Source organism: Chelonia mydas, chromosome 6 (assembly GCF_015237465.2).
Source record: "Chelonia mydas isolate rCheMyd1 chromosome 6, rCheMyd1.pri.v2, whole genome shotgun sequence".
Lineage (NCBI taxonomy): Eukaryota > Metazoa > Chordata > Testudines > Cheloniidae > Chelonia > Chelonia mydas.
Window position 1 is genome coordinate 51,259,575 of NC_051246.2, and position 20,820 is coordinate 51,280,394.

Here is a 20,820-nt window from a genome sequence, read left to right on the forward strand (position 1 = left end):
GGGGCTTTCTCTGAACAAGCAGTGGACCAGAGTTGAGAACCACTGGTTTAGGTGTTACAACTAGTAAATTTACAATCAGTCACAGAAATATAATGTTTAGGTTGCTGGTGTCCTTTGAAGCAAAACCAGAGGTGAAAGTAAGCCGGTACAGCGTACTGGCAAGAGTCAGTGCACCGTACCGGGGTGGATAGGCTTCCCCAGGAGCAATGTAAGGGGGCTGTGGCTCCCAGCAGCGGCTGGAGCCCCCGGCCCTTTAAATTGCTGCCAGAGCCCCACTGCCGGAGCCCTGGGGTGGCAGCGATTTAAAGGGCCCTAGGTGGTAGCGGCCACCGAGCCCTGGGCCCTTTAAATCGTCCCCGGAGCCCCGCCGCCACTTCCCCAGGGCTCCGGCAGGCTCCGGGGACAATTTAAAGGGCCCGGGTGGTAATGGCGGCCGGAGCCCCGTCACAGGAGCACTGCTGCCAGAGCCCTGGGGAAGCGGTGGCGGGACTCTGGGGATGATTTAAAGGGCCCAGGGCCCTTTAAACCGCTGCCAGAGCCCCTGGCTGCTGCTGTTACCCCGGGGAGGGGGAAAGAGGCACTTTCCGGTACAGGGTGGAGCGGTGCTGGCTATGACCTCCCCCAGCCTCGCCCGTCCTGCCTGAGGCCCCGCCCCTTCTGGGGGCCAGAGCCGGCCCCAGCCCAGCCCCGTACCAGTAAGTCCCTAGACTGACTTTCACCCCAGAGCAAAAACAACATATGTAGCCTGTCTGAAAATTGTTTAACTACTATGGTTACAACTAATGCCTAAACTCACTATAAAGGAGAATGATTAGGGAAAAGAAAATTTTGTGTAGTGTTGCTTGGCCCTGTTCAACAGCTACTGAGGTGGATACATTTTGGTGGTGTGTGAAGATTGTATGTCAGTTTGTGGACTTGATCCTGCAAAATCCTCCAAAGGGATCCACAGGGCTGGAGCCTTATTTCCTCAGTCCTGCTGAAGTCAACAGAACTCTACACAGGTGCAACATTTCACTCATGCAAATCCTTTTCACTTCATCGTGACTAACATACATGTAGACTAACTTCATGTATAAGTATTAAAATAATAACTTGCATTTCTACAACTCCTTTCATCCCAAAGGATTTCACAGCACTTTACAAATTTGGCCCAAATCTTGCAGGGAGTTCCATACAGGCTGACCCCTGCACCCTCTTGGGGCCTCATTGGTTTGAAGACTGAGTGGGCACAAGACTTCGCTTCCACAGAGCTCACTTTAAGGTCAGTGCCCAAATCTGTAAAGTGCTTTGGTATCCTTTGAGATGAATGGAGCAATAGGAATACCAGTTTTTTGGGGGGTTGATTTTTTTTTTTTTAATTAATGGATTTTATTAGTGCAAGGGCCTCATCTACACTATTGACATCAATACGAGTTTTGATTGACTTCAGTGCAGGCTGGATCAGGCTCTAAGAGAACATCATTGCATTTCTCTTCATTCTACTATTTTGGGCCCAAATCCTGCAAATACTTACACAGGTGGTTAACTTTAGTCCAATTAAAATTAATAAATCAAAAATGAGCAATAATGACTGAATCCAAAGCAATAAGCAGTTATAGCTTGATAACACAACTGTTTATTTCTGTCTTCTTTCATGTTCATTTTGGTTTATTTCTGCTACTAACACACTTTGCAATGTCTCCCAAACATTTGAGCATTTTGTTAGTTATTCAAGAACCATGGCACATTGGAGCTGTTTCTGAAATCCTACCTCTAGCCACTTCTTGTTTTATTGTTATTCTCAATTATCATTGCTGTCACATGCTTGTGCACGCATCTGGCCCTTCCAAAATGTAAATTTTAATTAAATGAAGAAAATGCATGTGACAAAGTAAATAAGAAATGGATCATTCTTCACATCCACTGTACAATCTTACCTCCCTCATTTATAATTGTTTGAATTTTTAAATTGTTTTTTTAAACTTCATGTTTTCAAAAGCTATTTGATTAACATTTATTAAAATTTCCTTCCTGATAGTCTAGTACATATTACTGAATTTTGGTGGATGCTTACTTTGAGTTAAATCAAAACTATTTATTTTAAAAATCTTCCCAGTTTGGAGATACTTTTGTGATTTATAATTGAGAGGGATAAGTAATAAGACCTCAGTCCTGAACTGAGAATCACACAAGCAAACCCCTAGGCAAAGGGCCCTTTATGTTCAGCAGGGCTGCACTTGGGACTGCCTATACAGTTCTCATTGCAGGAATGGGGACTACCGTTTTGAAAATATCGCAGGATTTTTAGCCATGCATGATTTCCTATCAAATAAAGGCTATAAGCTCATCCAATACCTTTGAAACTTTAGCCACAAATTTCTTTGTTCAATTTTGGGGGAAAAATTGGAAAAGAACATCTTTCATGCATATTAAGAGATCACCAGAAACCTGGGCTTTTTTTTTTTGCTCTAGCTAAATCAAATAAAATATATGATATTGATGTGTCCTTTTTTGTTGTTGTTTATTTTCCCTTGGCTTATACGACATGCATCCAGCTCAAAAATGCAATTCTTTAGTGGACCTGATTTTGACTTTATTTATACTAGTGTATATATCAGGAGCAACTCCAGAAAAATCAATGGAGTTACATCAGTGCAGAGCTGATATAAATGAAAGGTGAATAAGACCCTAGTTTCTGGAAATCTTGAATTCTATAGCCAAAGGGCTGACCTACATTTGAATGCACTTATCTTTATAAATGGACACTACCATTAATTCTGTCCTCTTGTCTGTAGGTTACCCTCAGGCTTCTTCTCCTCTTATTCCTTCTCCCTAAAGTGTGATCTTTCTTCTACCTACTTCAAGATACATCTTGTATAGCAAGGGCAGAGTCTAAGTCACATCTATCTATTAACAAAAGAATAATCAGTGCTGTTGGCAAACCTATTCTCTCTACCCATTCAATTCAGCAGGCTATGACTTTGAAATGTGTACAAAACGCATTTTCCTGATAAGTCAAAGTCATCTATACAAGACAAGGGGTAAATAAGGTACTTTAAGCTCAACTCAGAGGGGAAAAAGCTATGCATGCAATCTTTGATTTCCCAGTGGATCTTTTATGTAAGAGGGTGGCTTTGAGGCACAAAAAGAAAAATCTCAATACAACTGAACCACAGTGAACTATGTGGGCAGCAATTGAATTTAAGGCATAGATACCATTATATACTGCCATGAAAGAACAGCCCTTTTTGTCTGTTCAGATTCTGATTGCATGCTCTATATTATAGCTGACGGGTTGGGTTAAAACCTTTCCTCTGGACTCTTATACTGAAACAGGTGTCTGTTCTCATTGGACAGCTGAACCCAATGACCTTATTGTGTAAAACTAGGTAGGACTATAAGAGAAAGAGGGTGGTAGGAGTTGCTCTTTTGCTGAGCTTGATAAACACTGAGATCTAATTTACCATGTGACCAAGAAAAGAAGGCTTTTTCCTCTTCCTATTTCCCAACTTCTCTTGTTTCAACTTGATTATATGATTGTCTTGTGGTGAAACAGCTGAACAAGACATTTAACATGTGGGATTCATTGTGCTGATTACTTTTTCACTGACACAGAGAATGGCTCTATGTGGACATGGCTAAAAGTATAACAACATCTTATTATTCATTGAGATACACCCAACTACCAAGCCAGCTTGCTGATCTTGTGCAAAGAGAGGTGTAAAACTCCTTTGATTATAGGGAACTAAGGTGCCAAGGCTTTCTTCTCCTCATGCAATGCCTATTTATATGCTCTGGTTAAGTTTTTGGTATTTTTCTTGATATATTAGAGAGTGAATAGGAACACTAATCTGTAAAATATACTCTTTGTAAAAACATGAAAATAACTAGGACTTGCATTGTTTTTATATCCAATATACATTATAGGTATTGCGTACAGACTATAATATTACTTGATACAAAGGTTTCTAATTTTGGTCTTGATCCTGAAATCTGCTGCCCAGGAGCAGACACTTATGCCTATGTGGAGTCCAACTTAGCTCAGTGTGGTACAGCATGAGGGGCAGGGTTTCATGTGCATAGGTCTGATTGCAGGATCAGGGCCTAAGGTATTTCTACAGTGCACCTCTAACTGTTGTATTTAAGAGCTTCTGATACAAAAATCATGGCATATATGCTTCCCTCTACTCAATGTGTGAAAGAGAAGCAAACGGGATACCAATGGCAGATACAACTCAAAAAATATCAGGAGAAAGGAGTCAATTCTACATACTCCTCCTTTCCTAGAAGCCTCTGCACCCGTAAGTATCTGTGGAGCCAGGGATCTGTGGGACAGGGAGAATGATGGAACTGGGGTCATCTGGAATTGAGGGGAAGCTGATAAACAAAGTAGACAAAATGCTCCCTTCCAACATCAATAGACTGCTAGAGAGAGTTAATGTTGCTAGAAGCAGAATTAATTCTCTTCTGCAGCTCTAGCCTTTTCCAACAGGGAAGGTAGTATGAAGCCACAGAGGAGGAATCAGAGCAGTGTGGCTGACAACGTGGAGCAGGGAAACCTTCTTGCAACATTTATTAATAAAATAAAAAATTGGAAATAGAAAAATAAATCAGAAGCTAGAAATTGATAAGGAAAGCAAAGGGACGTAAGGAGAAATCTATGGCCTACAGCATTAAGGACAATAAGATGTTTACGTATATTAGGAACAAAAAGAATCCCAACAATGGTATTGGGACACTACTAGAAGGGAATGGTAGAATTAAAAATATTAAAGCAGAAAAGGCAGAAGTGTTCAGTAAATATTTCTGTTCCATATCTGAGGAAAAAACAGATGATGAAGTTCTCTCCATTCAACTAGCATCTCAAGAGAATGTGTGCAGCAACTAAAGTTAGACATGTTTAAATGAGACGGTTTGGATAACTTGCACCCAAGAGTTTTAAAAAGCTGCTGAGGAGATCGCTGGACCATTAATGCTGATGTATAATAAGTCTTTGAACACTGTGGAAGTTCCAATAGATTGGAATAAAGACAATGTTGTGCCAATATTTAAAAAGGATGACCTGGATAATTATAGATTTGTCAGTCCAAGGTTGATCCCAGGCAAGAAAATGGTGTGGCTGATATAGGACTCAATTAAAAAAGAATTAAAGGAGGGTAATATAATTAATGCCTATCAAGATGGGTTTATGGAAAATAAATGCTGGGAAACTAACTTAATATTTTTTGATGCAATTACAAAGTTGGTTGATAAAGGAAATAGCGTTGATTATACTTGGATTTCTGTAAGATGTTGGAGTTGGAACGGCAAAACATTTTGATTAAAAAATTAGAATAATTAAGCTGCGACATATTAAAAGTTGGATAACTAATAGGTCTCAAAGTGTAACTGTAAATGGGAAATCATCAGCGAGCAGGTGTCTCTAAGGGATCGGTTCTTGGTCCTATGGTGTTAAACATTTTTATCAATGATGTGGAAGAAAACATCAGATTATCACTGATATTGTTTGCAGATGACCCAAAAATTGAAGGAATGGTAAATAATGAAGAGGACACATCACTGATACTGGATCACTTGGTAAGCTGGGTGCAAGCAAACAATGTGTTTTAGTATGGCTAAATGTAAATATATACACCTCGGAACAAAGACTGTAGGCCAGACTTACATGATGGGGGACTCTATCCTGGGAAGCAGTGACTCTGAAAAAGATTTTGGGGTTGTGATAGCTGATCAGCTGAACACGAGCTCCCAGTGCAATGGTATAGCAGAGGCTAATGCAATCCTTGGATGTGTAAACAGGGGAATCTCAAGTAGGAGTAGTGAGTATTTTACCTCTGTATCTGGCACTAGGGTAACCACTGATGGAATGCTGTGTCTGGTTCGAGTCTCCACAATTCAAGAAGGATGTTGATAAATTGGAGAGGGTTCAGAGAACAGCCAGGACAATGATTAAAGGATTAGAAAACATTCCTCACTGTGATAGACTCAAGAAGCAAGAGAAGGTGACAGTCTATTGGGAACAAGTATTTAATAATGTGCTCTTCAGTTTAGCAGAGAAAGGTGTAACAGGATCAGATGGCTGGAAGTGGAAGCTAGACAAATTTAGACAGGAAATAAGGTAGGGGTGTGTGTGTATATATAATATATATAAATTTTTTTAAACGGAGAGGGTAATTAACCATTGGAACAGGGGTTTTGATAGATTCTCCATCACTGGCAATTTTAAAATCAAGATTAGATGTGTTTCTAAAAGATTTTAGAATTATTTGGGGGAAGTTCTATGGCCTATGTGATACAGGAGGTCAGATTAGATGATCACATTGATTTCCTACTGGCCTTGTAATCTATGGACCACTTCTTGTAGATGCTTGGACTCCAAGAGGGTAGGAGGAATGAAACAGTTAACAATGTTGACGTTTAAATGATCAGCATCTTCAGGTTTGTCTACCCAGCAACTAGACACCTTTGGCTGGCCTGTGCCAGCCAATGTGGGCTCATGGGGGTTGGGCTGTTTCATGGCGGTGTAGACTTCTGGGCTCAGCCAGGAGCCTGAACTCTGGGACCCACCCACCTTGTACGGTCCTACACTGATCCTGAGCCAGGAAGTCTACACAGCAATGTAACAGCCCCACAGCCTGAGGGCTGCAAGCCCAAGTCAGATGGCCTGGTCCACCACGGCAGGTGTCTAGTTGCTCTGGAAATATACCCTTTGAACCTCAGTCACATGAATTGGGCAGGTCATGCCCAATTGAACTATCGTTCAAGGCAGTCTGCAGTCACCAAGAGAACTCTGTTCATGTTTCTGAGGTTTTCTTCACAACTGTAACAGCTAGAGTCTTTGGGGCTTGTCTACACTAGAGAGTTGTCCCACTTTAACTGTTTTGGTATAGTCAAAGCAGTACACCTCCCACCCCCCGTGTACATGCACTAATGTAGGTATAAAGGTGCTTTATACCAGTATAGCTATTCCCATATAGGAAAGGGAATAAGTGCCATAAGTCACCTTTATATAACAAGGCAATACTTCATCCACACTAGGGATTTTATTGATTAAAAATTACCCCCTTAACTGATATAGTGATATTGGTACAATTTTAAGTGTAGGATGATCCTTATTATTTTAAATAAAAGCTAACAGTTTGGAGAACAAGGAGTAGCTGGGGGATTGCTGACATGGGTTTCGGCAGCCAGGCCTATGTCCAGCAGTGAACAGTACAGCGGACAGCAAGTGGGCAGCCTCAGGGCAGTGGCTCTAATGCCTAGCAGAGGGGCTCTCAAACTGGGGGCTGCGACCCCCTCAGGGGGTTGCGAGGTGTTAGCCTCCACCTTAAACCCCGTGTTGCCTCCAGCATTTATAATCTAAAATATATTAAAAGTGTTTTTAATTTATAAAGGGGGGGGTTGCACTCAGAGGCTTGCTATGTGAAAGGGGTCACCAGTACAAAAGTTTGAGAACTTGCCATGCACCGTGGCTGGAAGGAAGAAATCAGCGTTTGTCCCTGTATTGCACGAACAGGCGGCCTTGCCACACGCACAACACACACCTCAGTGTTGTTCACGCTCACTGCCCAGCCCCTCCCGTGGTGACTATGCTGCCTCCATCCTGAGCCCTCCCTACCACCGACTCTCTGGCTGAACAACCCTGGTCCCGCCCCAGCCGCGCAGGGCAGCAGCGCGGTTTGTGCACACAGCAGAGGCACGTCACTACTGAGCGCTCTAGGCCGGGCCGGGCTCCGCTAGGTGGGGGGAGGACGAGGAGAGTCTCGAACCGGCAGGCTCCCAGCGTGGCGCAGACCCGCAAAGGGGACAGCAGCTCCGTGAGCCCCTGGCGCCGCGCGGTGCATTGTGGGACCCGCACTGATTTGGGCCCGAGCCGCGGAGGGCGCCGGGAAGAGTGGCGGCGGGGGCTGAGGGAACGCGAGGCAGCGGCGGCGCTGGTACTAGTTGCGGTGGGTGCGGGGCCCGGCCGGCCGCTGTGAGGGGAGCCTGCCCACCCCAGCCGCCGCCGGGACACGGAGCGGCACCTACCCGGCCTCGGCCAGTCCCGCACCGGCCACCGTGGAGGTGGCGGCGGCGGCGGACGGAGCCGGGCCGGACCGGACCAGGAGAGATCCCAGCGCCGGGACAACCTCTGCCCCAGGGAGCCGGGAGAGAGAACAGCCCCCGGCGGCCGGGCCCCCTCTGCAACTTCAGCTCCCACCTCCGGGACCCGGGAAGCCCCAGCCCGACTCCTCGCTAAGGCTCTTGGGAGCCGAGACTACTCCAGCAGCTCAGGGGAGCGAGGCCTCCGGGAAAGGGGCCTTTCCCCAAGCCGGCGCTCCCCTGGGGCCTCCGGCAGGGGAAAAGCCGCCTATCTGCTCCCTAATCCACCCTCGCAACTCCTGAGGGGTTGGGGCCTCTGGGGAGAGGAGAACAACCCCAACACCGCAGGGACCTCGGCTCCAAACCATCGATCTCTTCCCCCAGTTAGTCTCTGGGCCCTGGGACCCGCCTTCCCCACCTGTGCCCCCCGCCTCTGGGATACCCTTTTGTTTAGTTTTTAGAGGGGACTGGTTACTGGGCTGGATCAGGACATCTCAGCGCCGGAGCCTCTTCTCAAGAGTCATTGGTGTGAGGGTAAGTGGAGGGAACAATAACCGAAAGTACAAATACCCCAACAGCCCCACCCCACTTTCAAAACAGCATCCAGCAGCACCCACCACTGGGATTATAAATGTGTGAGAGAAGACCCAGGAAACCGAGGGAAGGAAAGGATCCTACCGTTACTAATAGAGGGGGGAAAAGAGAGAGCTTTTCCAAATTCCCCACAAGAAGAGCTATCCCCTCTTTTCTTTCTATTTTTACTCTTTTGAATAGTGCCATTGTGACCTTAGAGGGATTTCTGAACCATGCACTGTTGAAGCTTGTTGCACCAGCAGGATAGAAGTGGCTTTGCCTTTGCACATGTTTCCCCCACCCGGGCTGTTGCAGGAACTGTGGGCCATCAGTAGAGAGAAGGGAAGCTGAGACTGGTTTCTTTGCACCCATTCTTTTTTGCCTTGGGGACTTCACTGGCCGGTTGAAACCATTGCTGCTCCTACTGGACTTATACTTTGCTCAGCAAGTTTATTTATCGTTTTGTGTGTGGGGTTGTTTAGTAAATGGACATTGTACCCAAGGTGGATGGCTGCTCTACAGTCTGAAAGGTGTTTTGGGATCACACAAAGCTGCTAAAAGAACAAGAAAGATCTGGTGTTGCTGGAATTTTGGGGGCTGTTTTCAAGCCATTTTGTTTCTTCGAACAAGGTAAATAAATTAGTGGTGTTTAAAATAAAGGGCCTCTGATGGTTTAACATGATATATATATTTTTTAAATAGTGAGACAGTATCTCTGAAATGCATTGTAAAATCTTTCTTCCCAAGAATGAGATCTTCAAATTAATTCTGAAATGTAAAGTTTATTCGTCAGATTTGGAGACAAATAAACTTTTACTGATGTAGATGTTCAGATGAAGTATGAAGTCTGTTTTCATTATATAGTAGTTGAAAGCATGGGGGGAGTGTGCAATGTACTTTTTCAGCCCCTATAAGAACATTGATTGCTTCACTGCTTGTATGTGTTTGCAAATAGATTATTATTCTTGTAAGCTTGTGAAGAAGGTTAAGGCACACTCTGTCCCAAGAATTCCTGAGGTCTTAGTGGCTCAGTGCTAATGCTGAATAACAGTGCTTTCTCGTTTCCATTGCATTTAAATTTGAGGAACAGAAATTTCTCCAAGTTCCGTTTCGAAATCATGATGGCTGAGCATTCAAAACGGGCTGTAGGGTTCTACTTAAATTGATGATTTTCCAAGTTTAAGCTCCTCTTGTAAGGCGTTGTTACTTTTTTCACCATTTATTAAGGATGATAGCACAAAAATACTCTCATATTTTTATTAAATTTCTGTGCCTCAGTCTGTTTTTCTTTACAGGTAACTTTTACTATTGGTATCTACAGTGATAGCCTATAATGTACTGCAGGCACATGTTGAAGCCTTGTTGGTTTTGTTTTAGTACTATTACCTGAGAGGTTTAATGTCCTTTCAGATCCTTAATTTGGTTTTAATTTCCCCTGGGCTAATCTGTCTGATTTTCCAGTTGCTGTATCCCGATACAGAAATGTGCTACTGCTAATTTTCTTGCAGCAAACTGCTACAGTAGAGATTGTATGGCCAGTATAACAAGATCAAAGTACTGGCTTTCTGTCATGAATTAATCCAGTTGTCTTGATGTCAGAATAGAGTTTCACGAGTTTGGGGGAACCATGTTTTGCTCTTTCCAAATAGCTGAGCAGTACAGTAGATGATTGGTTTAACTGTATCTTTTTTGTTGGCTGTGTGTGGCTTCAGTACTTTTTGAAGGTACTAGCTACAGTTTAAAAAGAAAAAAACATAAATCTCTTAGAAAATGAGGTCACAAGTAGTACTATAGAAATACAGTTTTGCAGGAAAATCACTAATATTTGTCAAAACTGAGTCTTCAATGAATTGGCTCATTGTACACTGCATCTCTGTAATAGTACATGACATAGCGGTAAACACCTAAGTTACGTCAGCCTCTAGTGTTGGTATCACTGGGGAAGCTAAATTGATGATGTATTGTGGATGCTAATTCTTCTTGGATAGGCAGGGTCATTGTGCATATTGGTTTACCGACATTTTGTTTGGACTTGTACTCTTTGCACTTTTCGGTTACTATTAATAACTTTACATTGAATCTTTTATTTCAAGATGATGTGTGAGGTGATGCCAACCATCAGCGAGGCAGAGATTCCCTCAGGGGGAAATGGAGGCCATAGTTCAGGCTCTCCTTTACAGTCGGATGCTGATTCCCATTTTGAGCAGTTAATGGTATCCATGTTGGAGGAAAGGGATCGACTTCTGGACACACTAAGAGAGACTCAAGAAACACTAGTATTGACCCAGGGCAAGCTACATGAAGTCAGTCATGAAAGAGATTCCTTGCAGAGACAGCTCAATACTGCACTTCCACAGGTATGGATGCTTTGAATGGCGGATATCTTTTAATAATCTTAGTGTTCGTTTTATTTTTTTATACTTTACAATGTGTGTGAATGAAATAAAATATTCCAGAGAGCACATATAGGTTGGTTGTTGGACGGAAAGTAGGCCTTTCTGGTGGCTTTTATTTAAGACCTAGGAGATTCTGTATGTATCTTTTAAACTACGTCTAACAAAAACTTTGAAAGGTTAGGTCTGATACTGTGTTAATGCGCACTGTGGTGCCATGGCGGAGCAGAAGTCTCAGAACACTGCAGAATTGACTTAGCTCAATAATTGCATGTTGGGGTTGGGTTTGTTTTTTTGCCTTCCACTGAAGTATTAGCTTTTCGCCTCTGTAGGGGAGGCAAATTACCAAAGAATTTGTATCATGTGTTGTGATATATAGGCATTGTAGTGTGTGGTCAGGAATGACTAGCAGTGTTTATGCACCTTACTGCTGCTTTTTATTTATTTATTTTTTTTGGGAACCCTGCTGCTCGGCTTTAGCTGCAACCCTGCAATAACCAGTGCCAGCAGCAGTTCTGGCTCCTGGGGGGGCACGGGGCTCCGCGTGCTGATCACCGGCTCTGCACTTCCATTGGCCGGGAACAGAGCAATGGGAGCTGGGGGGCACGGTGCCTGCGGGCAAGAGCCACACAGAGCTGCTTGCGTGCCTCCGACTAGGAGCTGGACCTGCTTCTGGCTGCTTCTGGGGTGCAGCGCGGTCCGCAGTGCCAGGACAGCCGCTGACCGGGAGCCGCCCGAGGTAAGCCCATGCCCCAGTCCTCTGCCCCAGCCCTGATCCCCATTTCCCCCCCCCCCCCCCCAAAAAAAAAACCCCAGATCCCCTCTTCCTGAAACCCAAACCCCTCATCCACAGCCCCACCCCAGAGCCTGCACCCCCAGCCCGGAGCCCCTCCCAGCCCTGCACCCCCAGCCCGGAGCCCCTCCCAGACCCTCCTATATAGTGAAACCCTCATTCCCAGCCCCACCGCACAACCCTCATCCCTGCACCCCAACCCTCTGCCCCAGCTCTGAGCCCTTCCCACGCTCCAAACCCCTCCTCCCCATTTTCTGCATCAACCATTTTCTTCAGCTGGCTTGCCAGAAAAAAAGTTTGAAAACCACTGCCCTAGTGAACCTATTATTATTATTTATTATTATTTTTTCAGTAGTCCATATGCATACTTCCCCTTTCCATATGTTCAGGTAATATTTAGGGTTGTTATACAGTAGAATGAACTGGTGTTTGTTTATGAACACTCCAGAGCTGTGTTTGTGTGAAAAAGAGATGCAAGATTGCTGGGGTAACTGTATTTGTAGTAGTAATGCATTTTGTTGTTGTACTCTGGTTTACTAATCAAGGCACTGAATCTGTGATTGGGTCTGCATGGGTTCATGCCACTTGTGCAGGTTCAATTGTAGGATCACAGTTCAGTCACTATTTGTTTACTTATTTATGGTACTGTTGCTAAATTCATAAAATTGTCTTGTAGTTTGTGCTCTGAACACAGTATTGTTTAAAAAAACACAAACAAATCCTACTTCTCAGACACATACCAGAGATAGCTAATATTCTTCTAGTACAGTAGTCCCATCAGTTACCAAAAGGCCTGTGTTAGCTAATGGAATGCTGTGACAAATATATAGGCTACTAAAATAAAGGAAGAAATATAAAAATGGTGGTTCAGTGCTTTTTTTAACTGTTTGGATGTGTTACCTATAGAACTCACTCTAACTGAAGTAGATTGACTGATACGTAGCCTTGGTCAACTTCACTCTCTGTTGCCCAGAGCAATGCTTCCTTCATAGGAGAACTAAGCTGCCTTTCCTCTTAACTTAACTGTAGACTATAACCATCAAATGTATTCTGAACTATTGGGTGCACTTAATGTATGAACAGTGTACGGAAGCTTTTGTAACTTTGCCAACACTACTGGTGGCTCAGGTTAGTGCTATATTAGACTTTAAGTTACATGAACACAAATATTTGCCACAAATAAAAGGGAAGAAATATAACTGGCATGCATAGCAACTTGTGCACAGGTGACAATTGCAGCATATGTTTTTTACACAAATTCTAGATGTTGCTAAAACAAACTTCATGCTAAGCAATATAGAAACAGATATTTCTGGATATCAGCTCTATTATTAAAAGGTGTGCTAATACATCCTATTTTTTGACTCACCGTCTTGCATGGTATAAAAACAATAGCGTTATGGCTTGGAATCATTTATCTTCTGTATTCATGGTAGTCTTGTTCAAAATTTCTTTATTTCAAAAAATCAAGTTTATGTAAGTCAGGAATAAGCACTGCATTGTGCGTATACATCTTTGAGCTTCTACATCTTTGGAATGCAGAGCCTGAATGAGGAGAAAAGCTGCTTATGGTTTTGGTTTGGTTCTAAGTTTTATTATGGTAACAGTATGTAGTATTTTATTTTAATTAAGACCTTGATCCACAATCTTTGCTGTACCATTTTGATTTCCACATTTTAGCACTTTTGGGGTGTAAATATTGATTGTGAGTGTTTGCAAATTATATTCAAGTGAGAGTTCAGGTGCAGTTGTGGTCGTAAAAAAAATTCAGGTAACTATCTATATAAACATCTCTCTCAAACCATATAGTGAACATAAATAATCCATTTTTGGTTTAATCACATTCATTGGGAGAACATGAACAGATATGTCAAATGAGATTCTTACAAAACAATGCTGAATATTTAATCTGAAGACAAACTTTTTAAGATCATAATTTACAGTGATTACTTATGTTGCAATGGCCAGGAATCAGTTGTCTCATCTTTATAATTATTGACATTTTTAGCAACAGTTGATTTTCTTTGTGTTGTCAAGGAGCATCCTGGATTTAAATAATCTAGAGTTTTATAGATTAGAAACAACATCTTTAATTACAGTCGGATATGATGAACACAAATATAATGTACTCTCTGTGGGAAGTACTATTAGTTAAGTGACATGTTTTGCAGCAGCTGAAGTTTCCTAAGGATCTTTGGATATAGCCCTATGTAGAGTTTGTGAAAACAATCCAGTCTTGGGGTGGCCCAGGCTGTACCTACTGCTGTAGCAAGGTCTGCATTTGATAGCATACCTTATGGCTATCAAATTTAAAAACAAAAGCTTTTGGTCACAGCTGCAAGTTAGTTATCCAGAAGCAACAGGAATCTCATAAGACTTTCCGATTTGTGCAAATGTTTTCATAGAACCTTGAGCTTGTTTGGTGGTTCTAGCAGGGGAGCGCAGCTACCGTAAACCCTTGACCGAAGAACTGTACTCCTCTATCTGGGAGGTCATCCTCTTCGACCGAGCGCGTGCCAAAACAGGCAAACTCCCTAAATCAAGGTGGTAAAAATAAACTGCTGATTCTTCCAATTGCTTCCCTCCATCAGCTAAACCTCATTGAAGCTGCAGTCTCTTAGGCACTGGGTAGATTTGTTTACAGCTTCATTGATTGATTGATTGATTTTTTTCACTAAGAGGGTGGTGAAACACTGGAATGCGTTACCTAGGGAGGTGGTAGAATCTCCTTCCTTACAGGTTTTTAAGGTCAGGCTTGACAAAGCCCTGGCTGGGATGATTTAACTGGGACTTGGTCCTGCTTTGAGCAGGGGGTTGGACTAGATGACCTTCTGGGGTCCCTTCCAACCCTGATATTCTATGATTCTATGATTCTATGATTGGGTTGAAGGAGATGTGGGAATCAGAATACTGTCTGCATATTGAGAATCACTACTGTTCATAGTGCCTCGCTAATTTTCCTAATGGTTCCCAGCTTTCCACGTAGAGCAGAAGGGGTGATGGAATGTAGCCTTGCAGGACCGTGTGTCAAACTACCTTCTGGGATCTCTGAGTAGACTTTGAGCTACTCCAGGCTCTGCTTGAGAACGTTCAGGACATCTGTATGTTACTTTAGTCTGTAGCATTTGGTTTGACTGCTCAGTTACCCTAATTTTAAATACATTTGTGAAAATCCTAAAGGGTTTATTTTAGTGGTTGCTTTTCTATTAAAAAGCGAAATCCATCTGTAACCAATAGATGAGCAGATGTTAATTGATCGTATATGACTGATGATATTGTGCCCTTATTAATTTTCAAATTGATTTATCATTCTTATTTAAACAGACCTGTTAGTTAAATTTGATTTTAAAGTGTTGAGCATTTTATGTTTGTGAATTAACTTCAATGTTATCCTGATGTGTTAAATCCTCAAATACAGATACATTTTTAAAAATAACCTGAAATTGTCCTCAGGCTTTGTTTTTCAAGTAATGTGTTAGGCAGTTTGTAAGTGGAAATTTTGGAGATAAACTAAATATTTGGATTGCTGTCTAGTGAGAAACTTTTAGAAGAGGCTTAGTTTAGATGCAGCTTTGAAAGGTGAGTAAGCCTTCCTTTTTATTTATTATTTCTTCTGAGGTGTTATGTAGAGGTTCCAGTTGGGATAAGGGCCCCAGTATGCTAGATCCTGTACAAATGCATAGGAAGATAGCCTGCAGGCTAAAATGAGAGGTAGCATGCTAAGTGTGTTGTAGGGGAGAGGGCTATGATTAAAGTATGCAGAGTCTTTTGATACATATTTTTGTGCATATTTATAAATAAATGTACTTCACATGCACCCAGTTTCTCCTCAGTTTAATTAGTTGTAATTACTTGTAAATATCATGGAATAACTGAGTTTTGCAGAGGGATTTGAATGAAGAGAGGCTAGTGGCTTAATGGATAAGTCATACAGAGAGTACCTGCACTGAATTAATATTTACATATTGGCACTGTGCTCAGGACTGTGCAAAACATATAAAGACAATTCCTGACTGAAGAGGAAAGATTTAATTATTTTACTCCATTCTGAATTAGCTCACTTCACTTTTAATATAATGTTGTGCTGGGAATGGTTGTCTGTTTAAGTTTAAATGATCCATCGTTAAACACGGAAGTTTAATTTTCCCCTGATTTTGAATGAAAACTTTTTCATTAAAAAATATTTATTTGGGGTGGAGCATTGACCCATCTTTTCCAGTACAATAGAATTTTAAAAGAGCGTTAAACGTATCCCACTCAAGAATGCTAAATGGAATGAATTCTTTCCCCCTTTTTCTTTGAAAAATGTTTTTCCACAGAAAGGCAAGTATTAGAGCCTTAGTACAAGTCATTGTCATGTGTTTGCAGGTTCAAGGTAAAAAAAAAAAGTACTAATTAATCATGTTAAGATGAATCAGTTTTCCAAGTTTATTATTTTTATTTTGTAAGCAGAGATTGATACCATTGCTGAAGCTTCAAAACAGTGACATGCCTGCATTGGTATTTTTTTTGCTTATGGTTTTTTTGGAATAAGGGATGTTTACTAAAAATTTAAATATTGGAATACGAGGAAACGAAATGTCTTAAATACAACTTTGAGGTAGTAAAAATACTTTCTAGAACAGCTTTCTTTCTGACCACTTGGCTACATAAGTAAACTTGCATGTAGAAACATGAACAACTTTGATTTATTGACTTGATTTTCAGTATAAAAGTAAATAAAAAATGTTCAAACAAAAATGTGAAGTTTTGTAGTTTTAGCAGTCTTAAGATCCACAGGACTCTGACTTGGCTTTCACAGCTCTGATAGTTTTTAAAGGAGAGAGAAACGTTTCACTCGTATCATGGGATTCAGTCTTTAAAAATTTTATGTTTGTGCGTGTGCTTTTTTGTATTTATTTATTTTTTAATTGTGTTTGTAAGATAGCTGGCAGTCTTTTAGAAAACTATTTTCAACAAAGGTATTTTTGTGTAAAAGTTTGCAAGTGTTTGAAAGGTTTTAAGTGAACAGACTTATTTTCTGTACTTTGTCCTGTCAGGCTTTTTTTACAGGTTGGATAAAAATCAATTATTTTTTAAAAAATCTGATTTTTTTTAACTTAACATATTTTAAATTTAAATTTTTTTTATTTTTTAATTAAAAAAAGTAAGGCATAAACTTATAATCTGTTAAACATTTACATTAAATACAACAATAATGTTAAGTAGTACATATTTTCTGCCAAGTTTTAAAGAAAAACTGCTGAACTTGTGGAACCCATGGGCCAAGAGTTGTGGAAGTGCTAAACCAGCTTTTGACAGCAGTAGCCTTCTCTGCAGGTACAGAGAGAATATTTTCTTCATTTCAGTTTATTCAACTGGTTCAGTTCAAAGGTAGTTCATTCAAAGTTGAGAAACCAATTGAGAGTTAAAACAAGCTTTTCTGCTCTCTCTGTCTTCCGAGGTATGAACAAAAACTAAGTGTGAGGGAATGAGAGCCCACTAGTTTTAAAACCTTGAAAGATATGGTGATCAGAAACAGTCTATTCACTATCTACTAAATACTTCTTTTGTTTAATAAATGTTAGTTTTAAATGCAAAACATGTTGTGATTTTTGACAAACACATTTTAACGTAGTTTTAAAATTTAAATGCTGTATTTGTGCACGTTTAAGTGGACTTACATTGCATCTGTATTGAGCATGTTACAAATTACAATTAAAATTATCTAGTAAAAAAGAAATACGTTATTCACCATTGTCTAATATTACAAAAAAGTAAAAAATAAGAATATGAATAATATATATAATTGCTTAATAGATACAGTGTAATCTCTTGGTTAGCAAAAAGTAGAAAACTTAGTGTAAAGGCTATATTTAGATGCAAATCAACACATTTTAATTGTTACCAACCAGTGAGAATCAGCCTTTCTTTAGGAAAGTAACTAAAAGTTACAAATGCAAAATACAATTAAAACCAATTATTTAAATCAGTGTTTCATTCTTGCTTATTTAAATCATGATTAAAATTGGTGATTTAAATCAATCCACCCTGCATTTTTTACCTGGTAAAAGCCAGTAAAGTGAAAATGTTGATTTTTAACTAAGACCATGCATATACGTACAATGCTGCAGTGGTGCAGCTGTACTGATACAGCTGCAACGCATCTGGTGAAGACGCTGTATGCCAAAGGGAGAGAGCTCTCCCGTCGGCATAAAAAACCCCCCTCTGCGAGCGAGATTATCCCGCTGACATAGCGCTATGCACATGAGCACTTATGTTGGTGTAACTTACGTTGCTTGGGAGGGTGATTTATTCACACCCGAGCGACGTAAGTTATGCTGACATGGGCTATAATGTAGACCAGTAGTTTTCAACCTTTTTGTGGGGGCCCAGTTGAAGAAAATTGTTGATGTCGGCAACCCAACAGAATGGGGGATGAGGGGTTTGAGGTGTGGGAGGGGCTCAGGGCTGGGGCAGAGGGTTGGGGTGCAGGGGTGAGGGCTGCAGGGTGGGGCTGGGAATGAGGGGTTCAGGGTGTGAGAGGGGGCTCTGGTCTGGGGAAGGGGGTTGGGGTACAGGAGGGGGTCAGGGCTCTGGGGTGGGGCTGGGGATGAGGGGTTTGGGGTGCAGGAAGGGGTTCCAGGTTTGAGGGGGGACTCAGGGTTGGGGCGTGGACTTACCTCAGGTGGCTCCTGGTCAGCGGCACAGTTGGGGTGCAGAGGCAGGCTTCCTGCCTGTCCTGGCGCCACAGACCGTGCTGCGCCCCAGCAGCAGGTCCGGCTCCTAGGCGGAGGCGTGCAAGCGGGTCGCACAACTCTCACCTGCAGGCACCGCACCCCCCTATTCCCATTGGCTGGTTCCCGGGGCGGGGGCAGTGTGCGGAGCCCCAGGGCTCCCCCTGCCTAGAAGCCGGACCCGCTGCTGGCCGTTTCCGGGCGCAGTGTCATGTCGGAGCAGGTAGGCACTTGCCTGCCTTAGCTGGGCAGCACCGCCGACAGGACTTTTAATGTCCTGATCAGTGGTGCTGACCGGAGTGACCCAGTGCCTGACATGCTGCAACCCAGTCCTGACCCGAAGTTTGAAAAATGCTGGTGTGGACAAAGCCTAAGTTTACAGAGAGTACTCCTGTATAGCATTGCAGTCTTAATCAGAAAATGTTATGTTTTGGGGTGTGTGGAGATCACTGGTGTTAGTTTTTTAAAAATAAAAAATTCATAAATGCAACATAAAGGTTTTGCAGTTATAAGTTGTCAGGAAGTGCAAATATTAATGTTCTTTCAGCAATGTTAATTTTGCTATGCTATGCATCCTGAATGTGTTCGGGTGGACTGATTTAAATTACCTTGATTTAAATCACCAAGTGGAAAGCCTCAGTTTAAATCTATTTTAATCAACTTTTCCATTTGTACTCCAGTTATTTTCTAAAGAAGGTGCATTCTCATGTTGATTTGAACAGAGCCGTTACCCTAGATTTGTACATTCCTTTGCTACCTTGGAGGGTACACTACATATACACATTTATTCAAGCAATTATGTAGCTTAATATTTTCAGATTTTTATTAATTTTACCTTTTTTGTCAAAGTGGTGAATGATATCTTACTTATTAGATCATTTACTTTTTGCTCATGATTTGTGTGAACTTGTATTAGGATGGTAATTAGAATTTAATTAAACACACAGAACAGCATATAAAATTTATTTTTATTAAACCAAACAATCTTAAATGTATAAACTTCTCTTCTCAAAGCACGTTTCATATTTCCAGTCAATGATTTATTAAAGGAACGGGGGATTACCTGGGGTGAGTGAAGTAAACTGGTTGTGATAGTTCCAGCTATTTTGTCATGATGTTCTTCACAAATTATCATCCAAATAGGTCATTTCAAATAGCTCAAAACAGTCAATCACTGAATTCCATCTTTTAGCTTGGGGAAGAATTAGTTGGGATCCTCCTGCTCCCTTCAGTGACTCTCAGAATCATTGAAATGCAAGACTAGAAGGGACCTCGATAGGTCATCTAGTTCAGTCCCCTGCATTGAGGCAGGACTAAGGATTTATCTACACTTGAAATGTCACAACAGGGGTAGTCAAATTTATTTTTTGTCAAGCTCCAGATTTCTTGGTCAAAGTATATTCAAGGTCCAGCCCCCCCTGCCAGCTTCCCAATCACCTGCCAGCTCCCCGCCTGCCCTGTCCAGAGAGTAAGGTGATCTTATTTCCCTAAATTGAAAATGTGACGCATGAGGCTGACCTGAGCCACCTGGCGTGGCTGCTTCCCCTCCTTTCCCCAAACTTTCCTTCGTGCCCCCAGATAAGCCAAGTAGCAAATATGGGGCAGCGGCAGGGAGAGGAATGGGTGTGTGCTGGGATCTGGGCAGCAGAGGGTGTGACTGTAGGGTGTGACTGTTGGAGTACTTTTGAGCTCAGAGACTGGAGGTGAAGCCATTGGACTATGATCCAGCTACCCTTTAGGCTCTGGGATAGCAGAGGGGCAGGAAGGAGGCTCCGGGTAGTGGGAGGGACCAAGGAGACTCCAGATAGCAGCCCTGGGGAGATGAGGGGAGGCCAGGATGTGGCAGAAGTTGGTGACTGGAGGTGGACTGGGAAGGGAAAGAGGCTGGTTGGGAGGTGGGGGAGGGGCCTGGAGAGGGCTCTGGGGACTGGCCCTGAAGGGGAGGGGGCTCTGGGGACCGCCCAGGGGTAGTGGGCTCCGGGGACTGCTCGGGAGTGGGGGGCACAAGACCGGAGGAGGGTGTGCTCAGGAGACAGGTTTGGACGGGAGGCTCTGGGGACTGCATGGAGCACAAGCATGGTTCAACATGGATTCAGCCCGTGCGCGGAAGTGGCCTGTAGTTGTAGCTAGTCGGGGTGGAGGCACAAATAAAAGATTCTGGGGGGTCACATTCCTCCTCCCCCAATTTTTTTGGATGTCCAGAAGCGAGGAAGCAGCACTCCCGCTGGCAGTGGCACTCTCCATGAGTTTGCTGAGAGGGAGGAAGCAGCAGGGTGACTGACTG

The 20,820-nt window shown here is 42.4% G+C and overlaps 1 protein-coding gene across 14 annotated transcripts in view; it reads left to right on the top strand.

Annotated features, from left to right (window-relative positions):
• Positions 1-7,709: 7,709 nt before the first annotated feature.
• Positions 7,710-20,820, top strand: part of PPFIA1 (PTPRF interacting protein alpha 1) — an 89,908-nt gene continuing 76,797 nt past the window's right edge. For 5 of the 14 annotated variants that reach the window (XM_043548502.1, XM_043548504.1, XM_043548501.1 and 2 more), the window contains exons 1-2: positions 7,711-9,264; positions 10,728-10,991. In XM_043548502.1, the coding sequence (XP_043404437.1) occupies positions 10,728-10,991 (264 nt within the window). In that variant the 5' untranslated portion in view covers positions 7,711-9,264. Of the gene's footprint in view, positions 9,265-10,727; positions 10,992-20,820 lie in introns of all 14 variants that reach the window. The other 9 variants (XR_006291491.1, XR_006291490.1, XM_043548506.1 and 6 more) reach the window with 4 other exon arrangements.